Raw genomic sequence first — 24,517 nt, forward strand, 5'->3', positions numbered from 1 at the left:
AGTTGACTGGATGTGGTTGCTGTTAGTGAGCTTTAAGAAGCCACAGTGGGTCACAGAGTGCATTCAGCCCTAAACCAGGTGGCATCACACCCCCCTCTCCAAAGGACATGGAGATATCACATCTGACTTCATGTAGTGCACATGTACACTTACAGTCACTGCCTGACCTTCAGCATGTTGATTGACCTTTTGCCGGCGGAGGTCAGACTTGATAAAACCTGGGATGAACACAGGAGGAAACAGGTTATATTGTTAGTTTGGAAATTCTGAGAACTGTATAAATGGTGGAAGTAACAAAAAATGTAATGGAGGTGATAAAACTGATAAACACAGTCGTCATTCACAATAACTGATGTTTATTGTTCACAGCAAGACAGTGTTTGGCGCCTCCTCCTCCTCCATCAGGGGGCACTGTAGAAACAATGACACGCCATGCAACACAAGCTGTGAGTTTAGGGGTACTTACAACCCCTGGCAAAAATTGTGGAATCACCGGCCTCGGAGGATGTTCATTCAGTTGTTTAATTTTGTAGAAAAAAAGCAGATCACAGACATGACACAAAACTAAAGTCATTTCAAATGGCAACTTTCTGGCTTTAAGAAACACTATAAGAAAGAAAAAAGATTGTGGCAGTCAGTAACGGTTACTTTTTTAGACCAAGCAGAGGAAAAAAATATGGAATCACTCACTTCTGAGGAAAAAATTATGGAATCACCCTGTAAATTTTCATCCCCAAAACTAAACACCTGCATCAAATCAGATCTGCTCGTTGATACTGACCCTATGCCCTGACATTGACCCTATGTGTCTTTTTGCAAGGAATGTTCAGTTTTTGCTCTATGGCAAGATGCATTATCATCTTGAAAAATGATTTCATCATCCCCAAACATCCTTTCAATTGTCCAAAATATCAACGTAAACTTGTGCATTTATTGATGATGTAATGACAGCCATCTCCCCAGTGCCTTTACCTGACATGCAGCCCCATATCATCAATGACTGGAAATTTACATGTTCTCTTCAGGCAGTCATCTTTATAAATCCCATTGGAACGGCACCAAACAAAAGTTCCAGCATCATCACCTTGTCCAATGCAGATTCGAGATTCATCACTGAATATGACTTTCATCCAGTCATCCACAGTCCACGATTGCTTTTCCTTAGCCCATTGTAACCTTGTTTTTTTCTGTTTAGGTGTTAATGATGGCTTTCGTTTAGCTTTTCTGTATGTAAATCCCATTTCCTTTAGGCGGTTTCTTATAGTTCGGTGACAGACGTTGACTCCAGTTTCCTCCCATTCGTTCCTCATTTGTTTTGTTGTGCATTTTGGATTTTTGAGACTTATTGCTTTAAGTTTTCTGTCTTGACGCTTTGATGTCTTCCTTGGTCTACCAGTATGTTTGCCTTTAACAACCTTCCCATGTTTGTATTTGGTCCAGAGTTTAGACACAGCTGACTGTGAACAACCAACATCTTTTGCAACATTGCGTGATGATTTACCCTCTTTTAAGAGTTTGATAATCCTCTCCTTTTGTTTCAATTGACATCTATCGTGTTGGAGCCATGATTCATGTCAGTCAGGCCTAGTTTACGTCAGCAAGCCATTTTTGTATCTTCCACCCAAAATATCAGTCAAAAATCACACACTGACACTTTTAAAGGTCTGGATTGCTTATGAGCATGCCAGTGGCAATGGGGTTGGTTCGACTGGTAATGCCTAAGTGGACTGCCGCAATGTAGGATGATGGCTAGGCTAAAGTAAGCTGCTAAATGTATAATTAGTCATTTTAAAAACCTAATTTAGATTTAGTCACGTAAACATCGAAGTTGCTGTGCAACCGGACACTATTGACATTTTTGTCATTCGGTAGCAATAAGATGTGGTTTAATCTGTGCTGTTGTTGCCTGGTCCAATAACATTAATTAGCCACTTAGCTTCTGCTTTCTGTGGCATTATGTTCTCAATAAATAATGACCCAATTCAATTAATTTTTGTTCCGAGTGGATAAAGTTATGCCCAACACATCTATACATAGAGCCAAATTCTCATTTAATGTTGAAAATCTGTAAAAACAAAACCTATTTGAATTTTCATGAATCTTTGGTCATTGAAAGATGTGCTTACTGAACCCGTTTGCAAATGTTATTGTATTTATTCTTAATTATGTGTATGGAGTAGAGAAATACCTCAATTGATGCTTTTTTTGTTTGTTTGTTTATTCAAGTTGTTACTATTCTTACATGTATTTTATCTTGTTTTTAATTTTCACTATGAGCTGCTGGATTCAACCACTAGAGGGCAACCTTATGTGAAAGTGTAATGATGCACATGGAATCACAAAACAAACTTTAAAAGGGTCATATTGCACAAAATCTTTTTAAAATCTACCTTTACAGTTACGTATGGTTGGGATTTCATGTTAAACATAAAAATTCCAACACTTTTTTGCTGGTGCATGAAGAAACTACACTGATTAGGAAGATTTAGGCTTGTTTTAGTTTTTTGTGATATGTCATGTATGTTGGTATCTGAACTCGTACTTTATTTGTACAACAAGCCCATACATTATTTCCATTTTTAGGGGACATCACCTCAGTGACTGTCGGATATTTATGGTCATATTTAAAGAGATGTGGTGGAAACTTGCAAAATGGCCCCTTTAAAGTAATATAAGTAATAGACAGATGAGGTTAAAAGTAACATATTTACCTGTTATTATTGTCCCAATAAGGAGAAAGGCACTCAAGAAGACGTTTCCTGCCAAGGTGCCCCATTTACTCATAATTTTCCCTTGAGCAATGGTGAAAGTTATTCCAAAGATCTGAAATGAGATTCATGTTTTCAGGCTTTTTGAAAACACCCTGTGCAATCATGTGACCTTCAGTGTAGTGTAGATTAGGTCTGGGAGCATGCGTTAGTGCCACATCCCAGAACCACCTTGGGTCCTAGATGGCAACTACCGGTCTGTCCTCAGCTCTAGAAAGTAACCATTTGTCTGCTGGAGGCAGATGAAATGTGGGTGATCCCTCTGCCTTCACCGGTGGAGTCCTCAAAAGTGAGACACCTGCATACTGGATCATTTGTCCTATTGAGATATCCCATAATCCCTTGCGTGCCAGAGAGTTGCTGCGGTCTAAACAACAGAGAATCCAATGACAACAATTGCAAGTGAACATTATGCTACCAAAGTGTACATTTTTATGCTTTTCATCACGTTAATAAGAGACTCCATGCATGAGACCCTGAAAACTTGCTACAAGAAATATTCCAAATAATCCGTGTCTGCATGGAATTTAATAAACGCAAACTGAATTTCTGACATCTTATATATATTACTCCAGAACAAACAGGACAAATAAGAATAAGCAGGACGTTAAAGAGCAAACTTCACTTTCCCCAAGAACAACATGAACAGGAAACAATCGCGGCTTGCAGTGATTCCCACTGAAAATAACGGAGAAACAACCTGAGCTTCTGGCTCCTTTATGCTACAGTCACATTAGCTACAAATCATGGTGACATGCAGTTGGCTTAGTCACTTGATGGGCATTCCTGGCGTGTCCCCATTACATCTCCATAAGATGTCTTGTAAATCACTTCAGATGTGTTATATGTTTATTTCTCACTAATTTTTACAATATATATGAAAAACAGATTTAGACAAAGAGGGTTTTTTGGAGTGTTTTCCGTCATCTTGGATTATTTTGTTTGAGCAAACAACCAGTTGGCATCACACTGCCTCTTCACGCTGACTGGCAGCGTTTGTATAAAATAGACTTCAGGTCTATTTTGGCCCCGCTTCACTGGCGGCATAGTGACTATTGTCTCTTGCCACTACAAAATGCCCACTCTCATTGAAAATGAATGGCAAGTCATCGCTTTGTCTCTGTGGCTTGTTGTAGCTAATGTGACCATAGCTTGAGTAATTGTTTACCACAAAGTCATTCGAGTAACATGCCTAGGATACTCCAAAGAGACCTAGTACCAAAGAAGTTACTTTAAGTCACTGGTTAGTGTTCAATTCTCACAACCATATAGTAAGACAGTAGCACCAGGATCTGAAAGACTTGGACTTGCTTTCTCCTGCAAAGATATCAGCATTACCAAACATCTGGCCAGCGACATCTTCATGACCATCATTGCTGACATTGCCATTTTGTAAAGCAAAAGAAATGTTAGATTAACTTGATCAGTGCACAAACAGACCTGCTGCTGTCAGAATGGAAACCACAAGTACAAAGACAGTGAGGCCAAGGAACCATATCTGGCAACAATGTTACCTAGTATAGGAGCCATACATTCTGCCTGAATAACGCTGCCTTCTGTCCCACAAACAACACAGTGTAGTAAATGGACTACATTTATATAGCGCTTTTCCATCTGCATCAGATGTTCAAAGCACGTTACAATAAATTCTGTCCCACAAACAACGCAGTGATCGAGTAGAACTGGTTCAACATGTTAGTAAGTGTGTCAGGATGACTAATGTTTAAACAGCATTTCAAAGCTTAGAAATGAGGAAGAATTATTATCTCAAACTCCATCACAAACCTGGAAGTGGATATATTCCAAAGAATAAAAACCTGGGCCCGGTTTCATAAAACAGTCTAATATTTTAGTCTACTAAGGTTAGTCACCCAACATTAACTAGTCTCTGTTTCACAGCAATGGCTAAACTTGTAGATAAGCCATTTTACACAAGTCAATGAGAGCAGCCTCGCGAGTGCCATTGCCAAGAAACGCCTCCAATGCGTGGCAGTTTTTTAAACTTCCGGGTTGGTCCATCTGCGACAAACATGACCGAGTCCGCCGCCGCAGAAGAGAAGCGCTCCTGACCTCGGCATCCGTAAACATCTCCAATAGATTATTCTGGTCCTGGAACACCCGTGTCCACTGCAAGTCTCTCCTTCATTTCTGCTCCGTCAATTGGTGGTACATGATAGCTGCCATTTTTGAGGTAAGACACTGAAGTTTTGTCGACTAAAATAAGATTAGCCTCCTCTGTGCCAGGCTAAAAACTTTACTAATGCGAAACTTTAGCCAACTAAGCGCTTTGTGCAATGACTAATGTCAAACGATGAGTCGACTAAGTGAGTTTAGTCCATGAAACAAGATTATACTACATTATGAAACCGAGCCCTGGTCAGTAAGAGTAATGACATCTAGTTCAGAGTAGCCTAAGTGTGTGGAACAGGTTTAGAATGCAAAACAGAACATGCTTTCTCTTCATGGACTGTCTCCCCCTGTGCCCACAGCAGCACATGCACACACACAGTGGGAGCTTGCAGACTCAACTGTGATGTAAAAAGGAGTAATATGATTTGTTTCTACCTTTATCGATAATGGCATCACCTGCACAAGATCTATACCACATGACATCTCTAATCATACCTCCACTTGAAGATAGTCATGCACATGTTTACTGACTTGAGCGGAACAGTTCAGGAGTCCAGATGAGGTCCCCTCTGATTCTGGATATGTCAGCTCCACTGCATACTCAAATCCCACCGGCAGGTACCCGGTCATGAAGAACCTGAAGACAGACACTGAACCTCAAATACAACCTTCAGCCTGGAATGATTTTCAGCAGTATCCTCAGCTTTCATGGCTGAATCATTCTTCAAGCCTACATTTCACAGTTTAACAATTTGGAAAAGGAATTACTCTGGAAACCAGAGAATAAGCAGATTATCATAAATGGTAATAATGAGAATCACAAAGCACATGGACTGAAATGGGAGCACTTAATTTCACTTAGAACAACCAACACTCGAGCTAGATAAGAGAAACTGGCTTCACAGTGATGTCTTAGGAGAAGAACAGGCTTCACAATGTGCTGGAAATCAAATGCATCAGATGATGTTACAGTTAAAATCACAGAAATTACCAGCAGTCAATTTGGATATAAGGGTTTCATATACACACACACAAAACAGGATGTGCATGGACAAGGACTGACAACATGGAATTATTATGTTACTATGGCTGAACAGAAGACCAACCGCCACACTGACAAAGAACCACCTGGTAGCTCAGCATTCTAACATCAATAGAAGGACGCTACTATCAAGACTGGACATCCAGAGGCTACAGCAGCACGGTGCTGAGCAGTGTGAACACAAGGAACAGAGCCTGGTAGGAGAGAGTAGTGTTAAGGAAGCAGATGATGCCCAAATACCTCCTATGACACATGCATCTACTGAGCTGAGGATGAAGATTGTGGCCAGACTAAAGCAGACGGCAACCCAATCAAGAGTAAGACTCCCCCGGCTCACTGACAAAGTCCTGCCGGGAGAGATGCTTGCAGACATTAACACAGCTCTACTCACCATCTCCACTACCAGCATTACAGAAGCCCATGAGCTCATATATGCCACTGTCCACATTAATCCTTGACACACTTGGGTATAAAATCAAGAATACCCCCCAAAGGGAGAGCCCTCCATAGAGGAGAAGACTGGAGACCCAAATCTGGAAAGCCCGGAAGGATTTTAGCCAACTAACAGAAGTACAGAAGGGCATCATGAGACACAGGTCCTGGATGGATAAGAAGTACAACTAAATTTCCATAACTAATGCCCTGGAAACTGCCAAATGAAGACTCACAGCTTTGGCTACTCGGCTGAAAAGATACACCAGAGAAGCAGAGGCCAAGAAAATAAATGGCCTGTTCGTCAATGACCCATCAAGGGTGTACTCCCAGCTGAAAGGGGAGAACAGTAATACAAGAACAGACCCACCAGAACTGAGACTGAGCAATCCTGAAAGAACATCTGGGAGAAAGAGGCATCACACAACATCGATGCCAAGTGGCTGGTGGACCTAAGAGCACACAATGGCCACCTCGATTCAGGAATGGAGTAACCATCAGCCACCTCCTGTACATGGATGACATCAAGCTGTATTCCAAGAGTGAGCAAGACATTGACTCACTAATCCACTTCACCAGGATCTACAGTGAGGATTTCGGGTTGTCATTCAGATTGGATAAGTGTGGCCATATGGTGACCAAGAGAGGGAAGGTGATCTGGACTGAGGCTCTATGAGCAATGCAAGGAGGGAGGGCAAGGATTAGTGAGTGTCAGAGCCAGAATTTAGGATGAGACAAGGTGCATCCACAAATACATCCAAAAGATGGCTCCTGAGATCAGGAAGAAGACATATCATGGAAGACTAAGCCCCTCCATGGGATGTACCATCTACAGATAGAGAAAGTGGCTGACATCAAGAAGACCTACCAGTGGCTAGAAAAGGCCGGGTTAAAGGACAGCACAGAGGCTCTGATCATGGCAGCACAAGAACAGATCCATAGAGGCAGGAGTCTACCACAGCTGACAGGACCGAAGATGCAGGCTCTGCAAATGTGCCCCAGAGACTGTCCAGCTCATAATAGCAGGATGAAGATGCAAGCTGGGACAGGGTACGCTGAGAGGCACAACCAAGTGTCGGGAATTGTGTACAGGAACATCTGTGCCACATACAGATTAGAAAACCCCAATTCCTGATGGTAGATGCCACCAAAGGTGGTTGAGAACGACAGGGTGAAGGTCCTATGGTACTTCAAATTCCAGATAGACAAGCAGCTACTGGCCAACCAAGCAGACACAGTGGTGGTTGACAAGGGAAAGAAGTTGTGATTGACGTGGCAATCCCAGCTGACAGCAACATCAGAAAGGAGCACAAGAACACAGAGATGTGCCAAGAGCTGAAGGAACAACTGAAGCAGATGTGGAAGGTGAAGTCCAACATGGTTCCAACAGTAATAGGAGCACTAACCCCCAAGTTGGAAGAGTGGCTCCAGCAGATTAAAGGACAACAGAGATCTCTGTCCAGAAGAGTGCAGTCCTAGGAACAACTAAGATACTGCACCAAATCCTCAAATTCCCAGGCTTCTGGTAGAAGAATTATTACCCAGATGACTATAATGTTTATGATTATGGTAGACAGTGTCGCTGATTGGTTACCTACCCTAAAGCTCCTGCTGTGATAAATACCACCCAAAGGTGACCCAGGTTGAGGGTGAAGGCATACACCAGCATTCCAATAAAACTGAGGACATACACAGCCAGGGTGGTCTGCCTGAGGAGAGACGGAAGGAAGGCCAGTGCTTAGAGAGATCAGTGTGTCATGGACAGTGACGCTTTTAAAAATAACTACTAATTAATCTGATTTGACAGAGCTCCAGTTTGTTACATGACTATAGAAACAATCAGAACAAGGACATACCCCAAATATAGTATTGTTTAAAGCAGGGCTATCAGTTTGGAGTCCAAGGGCTATGTTCGGCCCACACTACCTGTGTTTTGGTCTGCCACACCAGCTGACAAAGTCCCTCCAAATTCAATGTCAAGAAATCCACATCTATATTCACTTGAGAGATGACAAAGAGATGATCTCTTTGGTGCTTGAGTAATATATTTTAGATTAAAATAAACAGGTTGTGTTAATGTAGACATCAGTATTCCTTTTGTTGGAGTGTGAAACCTAATACCTTGTAGAGTACTACACATAAGGATATTATGACCCCTTTAATCTGAGTTTTTACCTTTTCACATGTTGGAGCGGACCTTTTACCACGGTATTTAACTGAAAACCCAAGACATCTACCTCTTGGTTGGAGCGGAATTGTTTACTTCTGTTAAATACCCGTGAACCCAAACATCAACATGTGAACAGCAAAACTATTTACCTTCGGTCACACACCCCGCATGTCCGTTGATGTGAAATAAGGAAGTCAGTCTCAAACAATGATGTACATTGTCCCGGAAGACGGACCTCTTACGTGGGAATTTATTAACAAATTATTCAAGCAAACAGAGTGAGTAAAGATAAGTTTACCAGACACAGAATTCTGTGGATCCGTTCGGCTGGCTCCTCCTAATGTAATTCTTAGCAAATCACCAGCAGGGGAGAGAGCAGAAGAGACTGAAGACTCTGAGTACACTACATTTTTATAATCACAATCTGCTCTCTGTTGATGGGTCAGAGTCCCATCCATCTTCCTGGTCCAGCAGTGGTCTTCTCCCATGGTCCACCCACTGCACTGTCCTCTCCTTTGATAAGCAAAATCTCCTTCACATCCTTATCAGCTTGCTTTGGGCCTCCTCAGCATGGTTTCCAATTCAGATCAACTTGAAATGATATTTCAATTGACATCATTGATAAAGAAGTGATCCTCCCATGTGTGTGCTTACGTGATCAAAAAAATGCCATGCCATGTTTAGGCCATGTGGCTAACTAGGTTTAACTTTAAAGACGTGAAAAGCAGAGCCTTGTGTTAGTGGAACCGCTGCCTGCTGCTTATGTTTTTTCACATGATAACAAGATAATGAAAGGCACTTAGCTTTTACAAGATATACTTTTGGTGCAGAAAAAAGTACAGAAACTTACTCTGCACATATCAAGAACATATTGACCCAGTGCAAACTTGCTGACAGTAATCACTCTTAACCTCACATAACCCCAGCAGAAATGCAACAATGTACACTATTGCCTGTGGTGAGAACAACAGATCCAGCAGGTCTTATTCTTCTGCATATATATTATATATATAAGTATATTTACTGTAAGTTTTTTTCATGGCAGTATAATAAAAACCTGATTGAAAGACTACAAAATAGTAAAGATGTTTTACTCTTTGCAGAATTTGTTTTAATATGCTATTGTTGTCTTGTTGATGGTGTGTATGCACATACGTTTGGAAGTTAGTTGATGCTGTGTGTCTATAGTTTATATATTTATGAATAATATGGCACCTGTGATTTCATTAAGAAAGAATACAGAAGGAAGTGTAACCTGCCTTTTCAAGGTGAAGAAATTAAATGAAGACACATTCTCACTCCTGACATTTTGATATCTGAAAAGTTGGCGAGTTGGGCAGCCCCTTCACCTCACACAGTGACGATGACCCCGATGGCAGGGTGCAAAATTATAAGCATGCTTGTCTACCGGCAATCAATGATCTATTAGCAGTAACATGCCTCCACTTTTGGGATTGCTTTACAGTTTTGCATGTTAAAAGGAGGAGCACAAGCTCGGAAAAACCAGTAGACTCCAGCCTGTCAGTTTGGATCAGCAGAGAGGGATGTAAGATATGACAGTCGGTTCCGCTGGATAGATGCCCTCTTTAAACCAAAGCTTGAGCACACTTAGACATCACCCTGTGGGAAGATGATTTTAAAGGCATCTATGTACAGAGGCAGTGATTTAAAACACAGCTTAAAGTAAGACTGCAGGACTCGAGAGAGACAGCTGATCTTGAATGTTGACATTATGCAAGACATGCAGTCATAATTTTATTTTGTGCCTCAGAACTATGCAGGCAGTCTGTGATTTGCTTCCTGAGACACTCCTCTTCAACTTTTGGTTGTCTTTTGAGTGATCCATCTTTGTGATACCTGGAGTTAATATGCAACATAGCTGCAACATTTTGACAATTTCTTGCGTTTTTATTTTTTTTTAACAGTTTGTTTTATTTAGTAAGGCCAAAGCAGATGGTCATTCCAATGAGTCTGGTCTGCTTGAGGTTTCTTTCTCTAATCAAAAAAATGCCTGAAGAGGCTTGTCCTTACCACTGCTGCCAGTGTCACTGCTCAGGGGGTGGGTAATGTTAAAACATTTCTTGTGTGTAGTGCCTTGTGGTGACTTATGTTGTGATTTAGCTTTGATCATTTTAATTGAAATTAAATCATATTACAAACAAGGCATCCAGATGATTGCAGTGCCTTGCCGCTGCCGGCTAATATTATGACTTTGCTCAGGCTATGTCTTTGATGGGAGAAGTCTGATATATAGCTTAGCCCCAGAAGAACAGACGTCTACGTTATCCTTTTTCTAAGTTATCTACTCACTGTGTATTTGACAGCTGTCTTTTGTTACCACCTCGTTTTATGCACACTTAGACTGTTGTCATTTTTGGTTTTGTGTCACGTGGAATTTCCTTGTCACTACTGCTTGATTCACCATCACCTGGTACAATTTAAACACCTTGTTTTTTGCAGTTAACCCTTTGTGTCCTGCCTGCTTTGCATCTTGGGGTCCAGTCCTAGCTCTGAGTGGCTAAACCACAACAAAACTAATCTTAAATTTGTAGATTTAGACAAAAAGAAAACCTCCTAAACATTTTTTTATGCATTTGTAAATTAGCTGAATTTTTGTGGAGTGGTTGTGTGAGTTCTACATTGTCGTCACAATAATGCTGACATTGATTAACGTACACATATCGGTTTGATGATGAGTATCAATATGATGAGCAGTTTGGATGTTGGAAAGACTTTAGCTGTCTGAACCTGACATGACGGGATGGAAGGAAATACAGACAGACGGACAACAGAAAACTTTGTGCTAACTTACTTGTAGGTTTTTGTTTTGTCAAGCCAAACACCACATATGAGGGAGCCCACCATGCCAGCAATGACAATAGTTAAACCAATTCTCCCAGCATTCACCTCTTCACCCTAAAAGAAAACAATGGTATTTACACCTTATTGGTTTGGCGTGATGATGCAATCACTTCTAAGAGGTTTGTGACAATGCATCCTGCAGGGGGATGTGCTCTCTTCTTTGTGATTGAGCTATATCAACAGCTAATTGCCAAAAGGCCATTTAAAAAAGTAGAATTAGGATCTTGCTTGCTCTGGATCTGCCTGATTCTTGAGAAAAGAAATTGATAAGTCCTACATATGTAGGTCCTGAGGCCCATTGGTGCCCATGCTTATCCCCAGATTCTACAATTTATCTAACACGTGTATTCATTTTCAGAGCCCATAAATAAGTGAACAAACTAAATATGAGGATTATTGAATCTGTCTGAAATAGTCAGTTCTCAGAAACTGAGTAAGCATGCAAGAGCCCAGCCTGGAAGACATTGCCAGCTCTCGCTACCTCAGCAGAGCCGCTAGCATCAGCAAAGACACATCCCACCCCAGTAACCACCTGTTTGACCTACTACCCTCCGGCCGACGGTATAGGTCAATCAAAACTAGGACAAACAGACTTAGGGACAGCTTTCCCCCCAGAGCGATCACTGCACTGAACAATAACAAATCACTCTAATCCGCACTTTTCAAGTTTCTTGTGCAATATCTGTAAACCATGTGCAGTTTTCCCGTGCAATGTGATTGCACAATTGTATATAATTCTTGTTTTACATTTTACTTGGTCCACATTTTATTTTCCTTTATCTTATGTTTATTTAGTTGTACATATCCTCTGAACAATGTATTGTTAAATTTTATTATCTTTTATTTGGCAAAAAATTACTCGCACCACGGAAAGCACCTTTTTGGAGTTGCACTCAAATCTCGTTGCAATGCAAATTACAATGACAATAAAGGCGATTCTGAAGACATTGACTACTGAGTAAAGCCACCAAGACACTTGTGACATCTCTGAAGGAGTTGTAGGTTTCTGTGTGCGACTGTAGAAACTGTGCATTGTGCAACCTCAGTCTGTTGCATGACCAGTTATACAGTTTAGGGCACATGAGAGATTTGAGCCTATATATTTCATGTTTCTGTCCTAGTCCTGCCCTGTGTCATGTTTTTCCCGTCCATGTCTTTGCTCCTCAATTTTTAGTTACCGTTTGTTATTTTGTAGTCTCTGGTTTTGTTTTCTGTTTAATATGCAATTTCTGGATACTTTACTCTTGTCTCTGTTTATATTACGTTTGTCATGTGTTCTGTTTTGTTGTAGTTTCTGGTCAGCCATTATTTTCCATTGTGTATCATTAGTCTTATCCTCTATTTTATTCTTTAGCCACATGTTGAGTTCTGTTCTAGTTTAGTCTTTTATTTTCTTGTTGCTTAATCGTTCTGTTTTATCACTTATGGGGATTATCTGTTATTCTTCTGCCACTCGAGTTCTGTTCTAGTTTAGTCTTTTATTTTCTTGCTTAATCGTTCTGTTTTATCACTTATGGGGATTATCTGTTATTCTTCTGCAACTTGAGTTCTGTTCTAGTTTAGTCTTATTTTCTTATTGCTTAATCGTTATGTTTTATCACGTTATGGGGATTATCTGTTATTCTTCTGCCACTCGAGTTCTGTTCTAGTTTAGTCTTTTATTTTCTTGTTGCTTAATCGTTCTGTTTTATCACTTATGGGGATTATCTGTTATTCTTCTGCCACTTGTTGAGTTCTGTTCTAGTTTAGTCTTTTATTTTCTTGTTGCTTAATCATTCTGTTTTATCACGTTATGGGGATTATCTGTTATTCTTCTGCCACTTGTTGAGTTCTGTTCTAGTTTAGTCTTTTATTTTCTTGTTGCTTAATCGTTCTGTTTTATCACGTTATGGGGATTATCTGTTATTCTTCTGCCACTTGTTGAGTTCTGTTCTAGTTTAGTCTTTTATTTTCTTGTTGCTTAATCGTTCTGTTTTATCACTTATGGGGATTATCTGTCATTCTTCTGCCACTTGTTGAGTTCTGTTCTAGTTTAGACCCAGCCTTTATTTTCTCTTCATCTTTTTAGTTCTTACATTTGTTTACTTTGTTCCTTACATTTTAGGTTATCTTTATTTTTTAGTTGTTTAACATTTGTCTCGTCTGTCACATTTCGATTACTGCTGCTTGTGTTTGACACACACTCACCTGTCACTCCACCCTTGTCTCTTGTCTTGTTTGGCCACGCCTTCCTCCCTGCACTTCATCACGCTCTGATTACCCTTCTGTATTTAGCCCTCGGTTCAGGTCTAGCTCCTTGATCATCCTGCCTCGTTCCAATCCTGCCATAGTTCTACCGTCGTCTGTATTCTTGCCGTTCTCGACCCACACTTGTTTTTGACCACGTTTTTTCGTCTCAGCCAGTTATCCTGCTTCTCTGTGCCTGAGCCCTGCTTGTTTGTTGACTCTGTTTTTTGCCACCTCCTATGAACCTGTTTGCCCGTGCTTGAACTCTGCTCATTTTCTGACCACGCCTCCGCCTCACACCCGACTGTACCTCCGCCTGTCTGATAGTCATCCTGTGTACAGATGTCAGCCTGTTTTTTGATTAAACCTTTTTCTAATCCCTCATGAGTCTGCATGGGTGTCCACTTGCCTGCCATGCCACATCATCACAGTTCCTGACCAGGGGGGCGTTAATATCCTTGTAGATGAGTGTAAGATGAACTAAAAGCATGAGTCAAATGCTTTAATTCAGATACACGGACTTACAGGATAGTTTTCAATGATCATCTGGTTCAACAGTGTGGATATAGCATAGAAGCATCCAACATTCAGACCTGCAAAAAACAAAGATAAATACCAAAAAAAAAACATTACAATATACAAATAATAAATGTTTATAAGTTCAATGGTATGAATATTTCATGAGCTGAAAGCTGCAACATACAGAATGGTATGTTGCAGCTTTCAGCTCATGAAATAATTCTTCCATTGAAAGAATGTAAAAACATTCATTATTTGTTTTATACTTGTATAATGCCTAAAATAGATCCTTGTCATTTGATATTTTATTATTTTATAAACAGAAAAAAGACTTATATTTTGGTGTTCCACTGCTGCTGAAGTCCAACACAGCTTTTCATCCAAACAGCTCTTCATGCCTTCAGACGCCGTGTGTGTGTGTTAGAAGAACTAGCACCGTTATTTAGCTCTATCATTGTCTGTCAGCAGCACAAACTCTGCCATGTTCATTTTAAAGCCAAGTGCTGTCCCGCTTGTGTGCACGGTGCGCTCACACAAGCAGAATGGTGCTTGTGCGCACGTATACTTAAAAAAAAAAAAAAGTGTGTACTTCCTCAGTGCAGAGAGAGAGAGAAAAAAAAAAAAAATCACATCAGAAATTAGTCAAGCTTTTCATTCTAACTTCCTCCTAACAACGCTTCATGCCTCCAGACGGCTTACAGCACAGTGGATTTGTTTTGTGTGTATGCAGAGTGCAATGGTACCTATCAAACGTATGGAACCAAATTTGCACACTAAATGGAACCAAATTGCACTCAAAATGCAATGCAACTCAAATGGGACAAATAATCCATGTTATGTGACATACAAAGCACCAATCAAATGACAAGGATCCACTCAGCCATTGTATAAAAACAAATATAAAATGAAAGACATCCGAGAGCTGATGCATACCCTACAAGTTCTGCACACTATGATATAAATGTACAATTCAATGTACACTGGTGTTTGACTGTAAATAAATTCATTGAATGACTTCTGTGTAGCTTCATTATGAAGTCATTCATACCAGTCACAGATATTTTGCAAGAAAATATATGCCGTAGATCATCTACCTAGGCTTCTTCGTTGTTGATATACACTCAACAAAAATATAAACGCAACACTTTTGGTTTTGCTCCCATTTTGTATGAGATGAACTCAAAGATCTAAAACTTTTTCCACATACACAATATCACCATTTCCCTCAAATATTGTTCACAAACCAGTCTAAATCTGTGATAGTGAGCACTTGTCCTTTGCTGAGATAATCCATCCCACCTCACAGGTGTGCCATACCAAGATGCTGATTAGACACCATGATTAGTGCACAGGTGTGCCTTAGACTGCCGGATAAAGGCAGATGCACGGTGGTCCTGAACACATCGGACTACGAGGCCAAGATCAACAACTTGCTCAGTGACTCCAATACATATGAACGTCTTAAGAGAGACCCCACGAGCGGCTATAAGAAGAAAATCATTAGCTACCTCCAAAACCTGGAGAAAGAGGGACTCATCGACAGGCAGACATACTACAGACTGTACCCTGGGGACGCCACTCCGTGCATCTATGGACTACCCAAAGTCCACAAACAGGACGTGCCACTCAGGCCTATTGTATGTAGCACAGATTCCATCACATACAATTTGGCCAAGCACCTCAAGTGGATTTTGGCTCCTCTAGTGGGTAACTCAGACCACCATGTGGAGAACACACAAGATTTTGTGAACAAGATCAAGGCACTACAGCTGGAGGCAGATGAAACTATGGTGTCATTTGATGTGACATCATTGTTCACCTGCATCCCCACTGCTGAGGCCGTCTCAGCTGTGAGGCAGAGACTGCTGGAGGATGTGTCTCTACTTGAAAGGACCAAACTCACACCAGACCACATCTGCCAACTCTTGGAGATCTGTCTCAACACCACGTATTTCCTGTTTAGGGGGAATTACTACAGGCAGATTCATGGTTGTGCGATGGGGTCTCCGGTATCCCCCATTGTGGCCAATCTGTACATGGAGCGAGTGGAGAAGACAGCCTTGACGTCTTTCACAGGCATCTCTCCCAGTCACTGGTTCAGATATGTTGATGACACATGGGTTAAAATCAAGCAACAGGAAGTTGAAGACTTTACAGAACACATCAACTCGATGGACGCCAACATCAAGTTCACACATGAGGATGCCAGAAACAACCATTTAGCCTTCTTGGACTGTGATGTTACGATTGGAGAGAACAGGCAGCTCCAGACAGCGGTTTACAGAAAACCAACTCACACTGACCAATATCTGCTCTTTGGCTCAAACCACCCCCTTGAACACAAGCTCGGGGTGATCAGGACGCTTCAACACAGAGCCCACAACTGCAGAGGGAAGGGCTAAAGAACAACAACGTGTCCGGAAAGCCCTCACAGTATGTGGGTACCCATGATGGTCCCTGGACAAAGTGCAGAAGTCCCAGAGAATAAAGAGACCAGATAGACAGGAGACAAGAAGAAGAGGAGTGTCTCTCCCTTATTTAGCAGGAGTAGGGGAAAAACTACAGAAGATCTTCAGACAGCACAAAATCCCAGTTTACTTTAAACTGATTAACACCTTGAGACAGAAATTAGTTCACCCTAAGGACATGATCCCTAGTTACAAACAGAGCAATGTAGTGTATTCTAACAGATGTCAAGAAAACTGTAATGAACACTACATAGGTCAGACTAAGCAACCTTTATTCAAAAGACTATACCAGCACCGCAGAGAGGGCGCCAGTGGACCTCAGTCTGCAGTTCATCTCCACCTTAAAGACACTAACCACACGTTTGAGGACAAGGAAGTTAAAATATTAGCCAGAGAGAAGAAATGGTTTGAGAGAGGGGTCAAGGAGGCATTCTTTGTGAAACATTTGAAACCCAGCCTTAACCGGGGAGGGGGTCTGAGACACACTTTATCCCCTGTTTACAATGGGGTACTCAGGTCAAAGGAGTTTCAGTCTTTTGTTCATGGTAATGAGTCATTCACGTCATCACAAGAGTCATCAAGGGAGCAATCAAGAAAGGCATCCATCCCATCATTAGGAGGGACAGCTGCCCTGTCATTAGGAGAGTGCTAACTAGAGTACAATAGTTGCTAATTAGAGATATTGTTTAGTCACTAGCCTATAGCAGTCTGCCTCTCAGTAGGAGGGGTCTGGTTAGGTTTAAAACTCCAGCTTTTGTTGGCTTCTGTCCATTCGTCTCTACAAGAGTCAGACAGAAGTCAGACTTCCAGAGCAAGAATTTTAGCTGAGGAAGCTTCTGCGATTTGAAGCGAAACGTCCTCGCGTCAAGCAACCCAGTCCAGTCGAAGATTCAAGCTTCTCTATGAAAGAATTTTTGCACAAACTGTCAGAAACCGTCTCAGGGAAGCTCATCTGCATGCTTGTCGTCCTCATCGGGGTCTCGACCTGACTCCAGTTCGTCGTCGTAACCGACTTGAGTGGGCAAATGCTCACATTCGCTGGCGTTTGGCACGTTGGAGACGTGTTCTCTTCACGGATGAATCCCGGTTCACACTGTCCAGGGCAGATGGCAGACAGCGTGTGTGGCGTCGTGTGGGTGAGCGGTTTTCTGATGTCAATGTTGTGGATCGAGTGGCCCATGGTGGCGGTGGGGTTTGATATGGGCAGGTGTCTGTTATGGATGAAGAACACAGGTGCATTTTATTGATGGCATTTTGAATGCACAGAGATACCGTGACGAGATCCTGAGGCCCATTGTTGTGTCATACATCCAAGAACATCACTTCATGTTGCAGCAGGATAATGCACGGCCCCATGTTGCAAGGATCTGTACACAGTTCTTGGAAGCTGAAAATGTCCCAGTTCTTGCATGGCCGGCATACTCACCGGACATGTCACCCATTGAGCATGTTTGGGATGCTCTGGAATGGCGTATATAACAGCGTGTACCAGTTCCTGCCAATATCCAGCAACTTCGCACAGCCATTGAAGAGGAGTGGACCAACATTCCACAGGCCACAATTGACAACCTGATCAACTCTATGCGAAGGAGATGTGTTGCACTGCATGAGGCAAATGGTGGTCACACCAGATACTGACTGGTATCCCCCCCCAATAAAACAAAACTGCACCTTTCAGAGTGGCCTTTTATTGTGGGCAGTCTAAGGCACACCTGTGCACTAATCATGGTGTCTAATCAGCATCTTGATATGGCACACCTGTGAGGTGGGATGGATTATCTCAGAAAAGGAGATTTAGACTGGTTTGTGAACAATATTTGAGGGAAATGGTGATATTGTGTATGTGGAAAAAGTTTTATATCTTTGAGTTCATCTCATACAAAATGGGAGCAAAACCAAAAGTGTTGCGCTTATATTTTTGTTGAGTGTATATATACACACACACACACACACACATATATATAATGTTTTTCAGACCATGTTTTCCGTGACCCTGACTTTTGACCAAACTATCATGACCTCTAGACATATATCCAAGTAATATTTCCACCAAGTTTGAAGTAAATTCGCACAGCCTTTTTTGAGTTATATAGGGGCTGTAAAGGATAGATATATATATATATATATATATATATATATATATATATATAGTGCCTGATATAAAAAAAATTGCTGATCATTTTCTGTCATGTATCTAACCAGATAAGACCAACTAATAAAGACACAGATCAGCCAAATGACAGAATGATGCTCATCTACCTACAATATATTAAAACAGTGAAGTTCTCAATGTTCCTCTACTACAATAACCAGAGTATTGAATCATCTTTGCAACTAAACTAAAGGTATTTAACAGGTTGAAGGGTTTCAATAGATGAAGGTGGCAGAAATAACCCACCGTAGCTAATCCCCAGCAGCACAAAGGACTTGTTGTGCAGCAGCCTCCAGACAGATGCCATATAGGAGTACTCCTCAGGCATGGTCATCCTGGCCCAGGCCTGTGCCTGACTGGGAGGGATCTCCGGCCTTTCCTGGAACACTGGAAAACACAAATACAGTATTTCTGCAACGTTTATGTGCATGTCGGATATAATATTTCCTTCTCACGCTCTGCTGATAGCTGATTGGGATACAAGTTGGACCACTAGTACGTAGACCTGATTTTGGTTCCCAAACATGTTAGCTATTTGGGTCTTTGGACAAGACACTTCATCTGCATTGTCCCAGTCTACTCAGATGTAATTGGCTTGGGATGTAACCTAGGATGGCGTATGTCCCATCCAAAGGGAGCTGTAGATGCTCACATGCTTCACGCTATAAATTCCATGGATAAGCACCGATCCGAATGGCCTCAGGGTTTATATAGCCCTTACTTACATCACTTACAATCCAATAACATGTACAGTTGACATCAAATTTGAATAATTGTCCTGAGGTTAATGTACACATTAACCTCTTAGCCATGATTCAGTTGTTTTAGGTCCTGTGTCCATTTTTTTTGCTTGTTTGTTTTTTTGTGGGGTAAAAGCATTGAGAGAGCACCCAGAAAGCTTCATCACTGTGGTTTCAACATTTTCAGTGAAGGAGAAAAAAAAGCCCCCATGTAGGATTTGTTTCTATGAAGCAATAAACAGCTAATGACTATCTTATAATGTATGGAGATAAAAAAGTACTCACCCTCAGCAGGAGCACAGTGTTTGTCTAAACTGCCGTCACTGATGGCGTTTTTTTTTGTCTCTTGTGATAGATTTTGAGTGTTAAATCAGCAAAAATAAACCTCTCCTCCTGACTGTCTGACAATGCACTGTCCTGATGCCACACTGTCTTTCAGAAAAGTTTAGGTATTTTCAAATTTAAAGTGCCCGGATCGGCCGCAAAAAAAGCAGTCTGCCCTGAAAAAGGTGTGGAGATCCATGCGACCACATACACTCCATTCTCACTGAGAGCAACTGAAAAATGATGCGGGTGCCCAGAAAAACAAAAAAATGCTAAATGCTGGACACGGAGCCTTACATAAATAGAGTGTGCATCCCACACTAGATTAAGAGCCTTTTTCTCTTTCTCTCTCAATGTTATTGTTAATATTCTGTCAGTGTAACAACTATTGACTGTCACCAATACAGTAAGATTTCCTGTAAATTGAAATAATGCTACATTACTGAATGATATTTTCTTTTATCATCTCAGTGTAGGAGAGCTAAAAGTTGGAAAGTCATATCAATGGAATATCACAGATTAATAATCCTGAGCGTGGTGGATGATTTTTGGTCATTTCGCTATTTACGCATCTCAATATATAAAGGCGACCTGTGGGAAAGCTTCTCAGTGAAGTTTAGATCTCTGATGGATTTTACACAGCAGAGAAGGAAGATGATTCCCAGATTTCCTTTTCTGTATTTTATGTTGTCCAGACATATCTCATCAAAGGCTGGACCATTCCAGCAATTCCTCCTCCTGTTCATGTCGCAGACTACGATCAGAATGGAATTGTTTGTCACATCTATACAAGGCTTACCAATGATCACAAGGATGAAGATGAGGGTGGCCGCTCCTGCACCAATGTAGAACATGATTCTGATGTGGTATCCAAGCTCAGTGATATCTTCCACATTCGGCACAAGGAGTGGTGGGACCAGGAACCCAATGGCGATACCCATCTATGAATGACAATTTAGAAGAGTGACCTTTCTGTCATTGTCGGGGAGGGGAAATAACGGACATTTATTCTACATAGATTAAATCATCACTTTTACAGCCAGTTTTCTTCAAAATCAGGATGGATACATGAACATTTTCGAGTCACTGAACATATCTTGGACATGATTTACATCAATCATCAAGAAATACAAACAGCATGGTACTGAATTGTAAACCTGTGTCAAGGAGGCAATTCTCAAAAAACTGACTGACCATGCTGAGACTAGTGAGGGAAGCCACCAAGACACCCAGATATCTCTGAAGGAATTTTTGGCTTCTGTGGTTGGAGAAAGAGTAAGTGCAAATTGTATCTGTTGTGTCACCGGATATAATGCTTTGTAATGAAGAGGTGTTGGGGAGGATGCAAAATTTCAGGTGCATTTTGCCAGGCACATGGGAAACCTACGCCTAAATTTGATCTGTTTTCCTCTTTTACAATCCTTTTCCACTCCAACATAAAGCTGTGGATGGAGATGCAACAGGCAAATGTTGTACCACTGCCAGCTTTTACATTCACAGAACTCTACAATTAATTAATAGCTGTCATGGGTGTCTTGGTGGCTTCCCTCATGATTATGATGATGATTATGAAATGTCCAAGTGCCCAGAGTAATGGTGCTTATAGTGTCTTATTGTATGGGTGAGACTCGAACCAGAGACCAAAAGTGCTGACTGGATGTCTTTGGTGTCAAAGGAAACGTCTGATTTTGCTGTGTAAATTGTGGTTTCCTTTGTTTTTATTTGTTTATGTAGCTTTACTTGTGCCTTTGGTTCCAGAGTAACAGCTACTTCACTTCCCATTTCTTTGTGTTTTTTTGGAATGACCATAAACTATCGTCAGTCTCGAAGTTATTATTGGCACAAAGCCTGTTGATCCATTTTGTGATCAAAGCGACCAGAGTGTGCATGGAAGTTCTGTCTCTCTTTGTTTGTTTGCACTGTTTACAAGGACACAGTAAGGAAAACACAGAAGCCTTGAAAAGTGAAGGCGTCGGGTTTGAGTAGTAGAGCCAGAGGGATAAAGTCACACTGAGCAAAAACACACCAACAACAATGTGCACTTTTATGTTGAGCAGCAGGAAGCAGGACGAGGCCACACTGCACATGCTGAGAGTCTGTGTTTACCTCTAATGGGTATACACACCAACACCAGTGGGTCATAGGGTCTACAGGATGAAGGATTACTACCCCAGTAGTGCAAAATCTCATCTCATGTCACAGTTTCAGACAAAAACTGGCTGGACACAAAGGCAGGACTCTGACTCAAAATGGTACATTCAAAAGGCTTTATTCCTATACCAGGCAGGGTTCGGTACTCGTAATAGCAAACGGTGATAAGCAAAAGGTCAAAAAGCAACCGCAAAAATGGTACACGGCAGGACATGGACAAGAAAACAGACACTGTAAATAAAGCCTGGAAACACTGGCATGGAGCACGAACAATCTGACAGACTTGAGGGAAATGTGAGGCTTAAATAACAGGTGTGATGAGGGATAATCAGACACAGGTGCAGGAGAGCGAGTAGGGGAAGCGGGCGTGGAAAACAAAAGGGACCAGACCAGACACACCCAGACCAAAACCCCAATAGAAAGACAAGAGCGTGCAGACAGAAAAACACCAACCAAACTCACAGAAAAACCCACACATGAAATAAACACTAAAACAAATCAAACATCGCCACAAACCACAACCATGACACCTCAATCTGGGATTGGGGTTCAATATAACAGGTCTTGATTTATACATTTCAACTAGAGCCCATCTGGTCCCAATTCCAAAACTTTAGGGGCCAGTCAGAATTGAAGAAAGAAAAATTTTTTTTTAATTTGCACATACAAAAACTAGTCTAAACATTTTAAAGTCATTCAAAATCCTCTTGGTGTCATCTTGCCATCTTTGTCTTGATGGTAATCCTGGATCTTTGATATTCATGACAAGTCTGAGTTAAGCCCAGTTCCCACATACATGATTTCTGACCATGACTATAAAATATGGATGAGTCGCGGACACGCTTGATATCTCCTGATGGTGTAAGATGTTGTCACGGCAGTTTAAATTTTAGAATTAATCTTGCAGTCCAGCCCAGCCTCACTTTTTTTTTTTTGTCCTCCCATCACGAAATGATTCAAATTTTCGTGACGGGTTTTTTTTTAACTCACTATTACTAACCCTACTCTTACCCCCAACCCCAGCCTTAACATAACCTAACCCTACCCATAAACCATGATGAATAATATCATCATCATGATAAGCCATGATGAAAATTTTGCACTTTTCGTGACAATATGAAGAACCAATAGATTAATGTATATTTCATGCTGCTGAATCACGCAATCCGTGAGACTGGCTTGTGCAGTCATCCTGCAGTTATGCTGGTATCCATCCATTTTCTATACCCGCTTACTCCAATGAAGGGTCAAAGGGACCATTGTGTTCCATTTATCGTGCAAATTTGGTTCGATACATTTTATATCATTCCACACCGTCACCACCGTGCGCTCACAATAGTGGCAATGATGCTTAGCTTCAAAACAAACAGCAGCCAGACACAGTGCCCAGACTTGCTGGGTAACAGACGGGAAGGTTGGATGCACCGAGCGGGCTCGAGAGCAAGTCGGGGAAGGGGGGTCGGTATCCTACTAAAGCAGTTTGCAGGAGGCAGAACCGCGCAGGCCAGCTTGGCTCCACCGCACTTCAGGGCTTGCGATTGGCCACTGGGGCACAGCAGGCTCCATCAGATGGCACCCGGGTGAGACAGGGCATCTTGGTCTTGCTCCTGAGCTTTGGCGGACACCGTTGGGCCGGGAAGAGCGTAAGTCCCTTTTCTCTTGTTTATAAATGAATAAAATATCAACTGACAAGGATCTGTTTTAGGTATTATACAAGTATATATTATATAGGTATTATAGGTTTATTATATTATAGGTATTTATTATAGGTATTATATTCGTATAAAACAAATAATGAATGTTTTTTATTCGTGCAAGGAATAATTTGGTGAAAGATGCAACAACCAGCCTCATATGCATTTTTGTCAGTCTTTATCAGTTTTACAGCAAATCATTTAATCTATATGAATTTCACTGTATTTTCAGTGTTTCCCCTACCAAGTAACTGTCAAATCACATTTTTCTTTTCACAAATATGGGAATGATAGTCAAAAATATCATTTAAATGCATGGTTTTATGTAAAACAGTGTCAAAATTTTCCGCCGGCCTGTCAACCCAGCTACATAGGGACCTAGTAAGATTTCCTTTCATGGCGCCCACAGTGCCTGGTGGCGTCCGTGCCCTGCATGCCACACTGACAGCCGCCGGTCAGAGCACCTTCAGCCATATACTGAGACCACGAGGTGCACCACAGAACGCCACAGGATCCTCTTTCCTGTCTTTGGCAATCACTATAATTCCTCCCCCTTCTGCAGGATGAATAATGAACAGAGTGATTCAGAGTTATGTGCAATATTGCTGAACATCTTGTACAAATGTCTTCCAGTCATTCCAGTCCAGTTTTGCATAAATTTGTTGCACTTATTGTAAAAAAAAAAAAAAAAAACTGAACTGTTTACTGTTTCACAAACTGACTTATTGGATTGGATTTCCATGTAATAAATATATGTAGTCCCAACTAAATTAAATTATGTTGCATGAATGTACTTTATTTGAGTTGGGGCTACATATATTTATTAGAATTAGATGGAA

The 24,517-nt window shown here is 41.3% G+C and overlaps 1 protein-coding gene across 2 annotated transcripts in view; it reads right to left on the bottom strand.

The window, feature by feature from the left end:
- Window positions 1-24,517, bottom strand: part of flvcr2a (FLVCR heme transporter 2a) — a 41,702-nt gene that overhangs the window by 15,604 nt on the left and 1,581 nt on the right. For both annotated transcript variants that reach the window (XR_004566758.1, XM_034195144.1), the window contains exons 2-9: window positions 20,633-20,774; window positions 19,016-19,156; window positions 14,156-14,223; window positions 11,355-11,458; window positions 7,971-8,081; window positions 5,430-5,535; window positions 2,712-2,823; window positions 154-218 (exon numbers count right to left, since the gene is read on the bottom strand). Coding sequence is in view for 1 of the 2 variants with exons in the window: in XM_034195144.1 (XP_034051035.1) it covers window positions 154-218; window positions 2,712-2,823; window positions 5,430-5,535; window positions 7,971-8,081; window positions 11,355-11,458; window positions 14,156-14,223; window positions 19,016-19,156; window positions 20,633-20,774 (849 nt within the window). In the remaining variant the exon portion in view is untranslated. The remainder of the gene's footprint in view (window positions 1-153; window positions 219-2,711; window positions 2,824-5,429; window positions 5,536-7,970; window positions 8,082-11,354; window positions 11,459-14,155; window positions 14,224-19,015; window positions 19,157-20,632; window positions 20,775-24,517) is intronic.

Source organism: Thalassophryne amazonica, chromosome 19 (genome assembly GCF_902500255.1).
Source record: "Thalassophryne amazonica chromosome 19, fThaAma1.1, whole genome shotgun sequence".
Lineage (NCBI taxonomy): Eukaryota > Metazoa > Chordata > Actinopteri > Batrachoidiformes > Batrachoididae > Thalassophryne > Thalassophryne amazonica.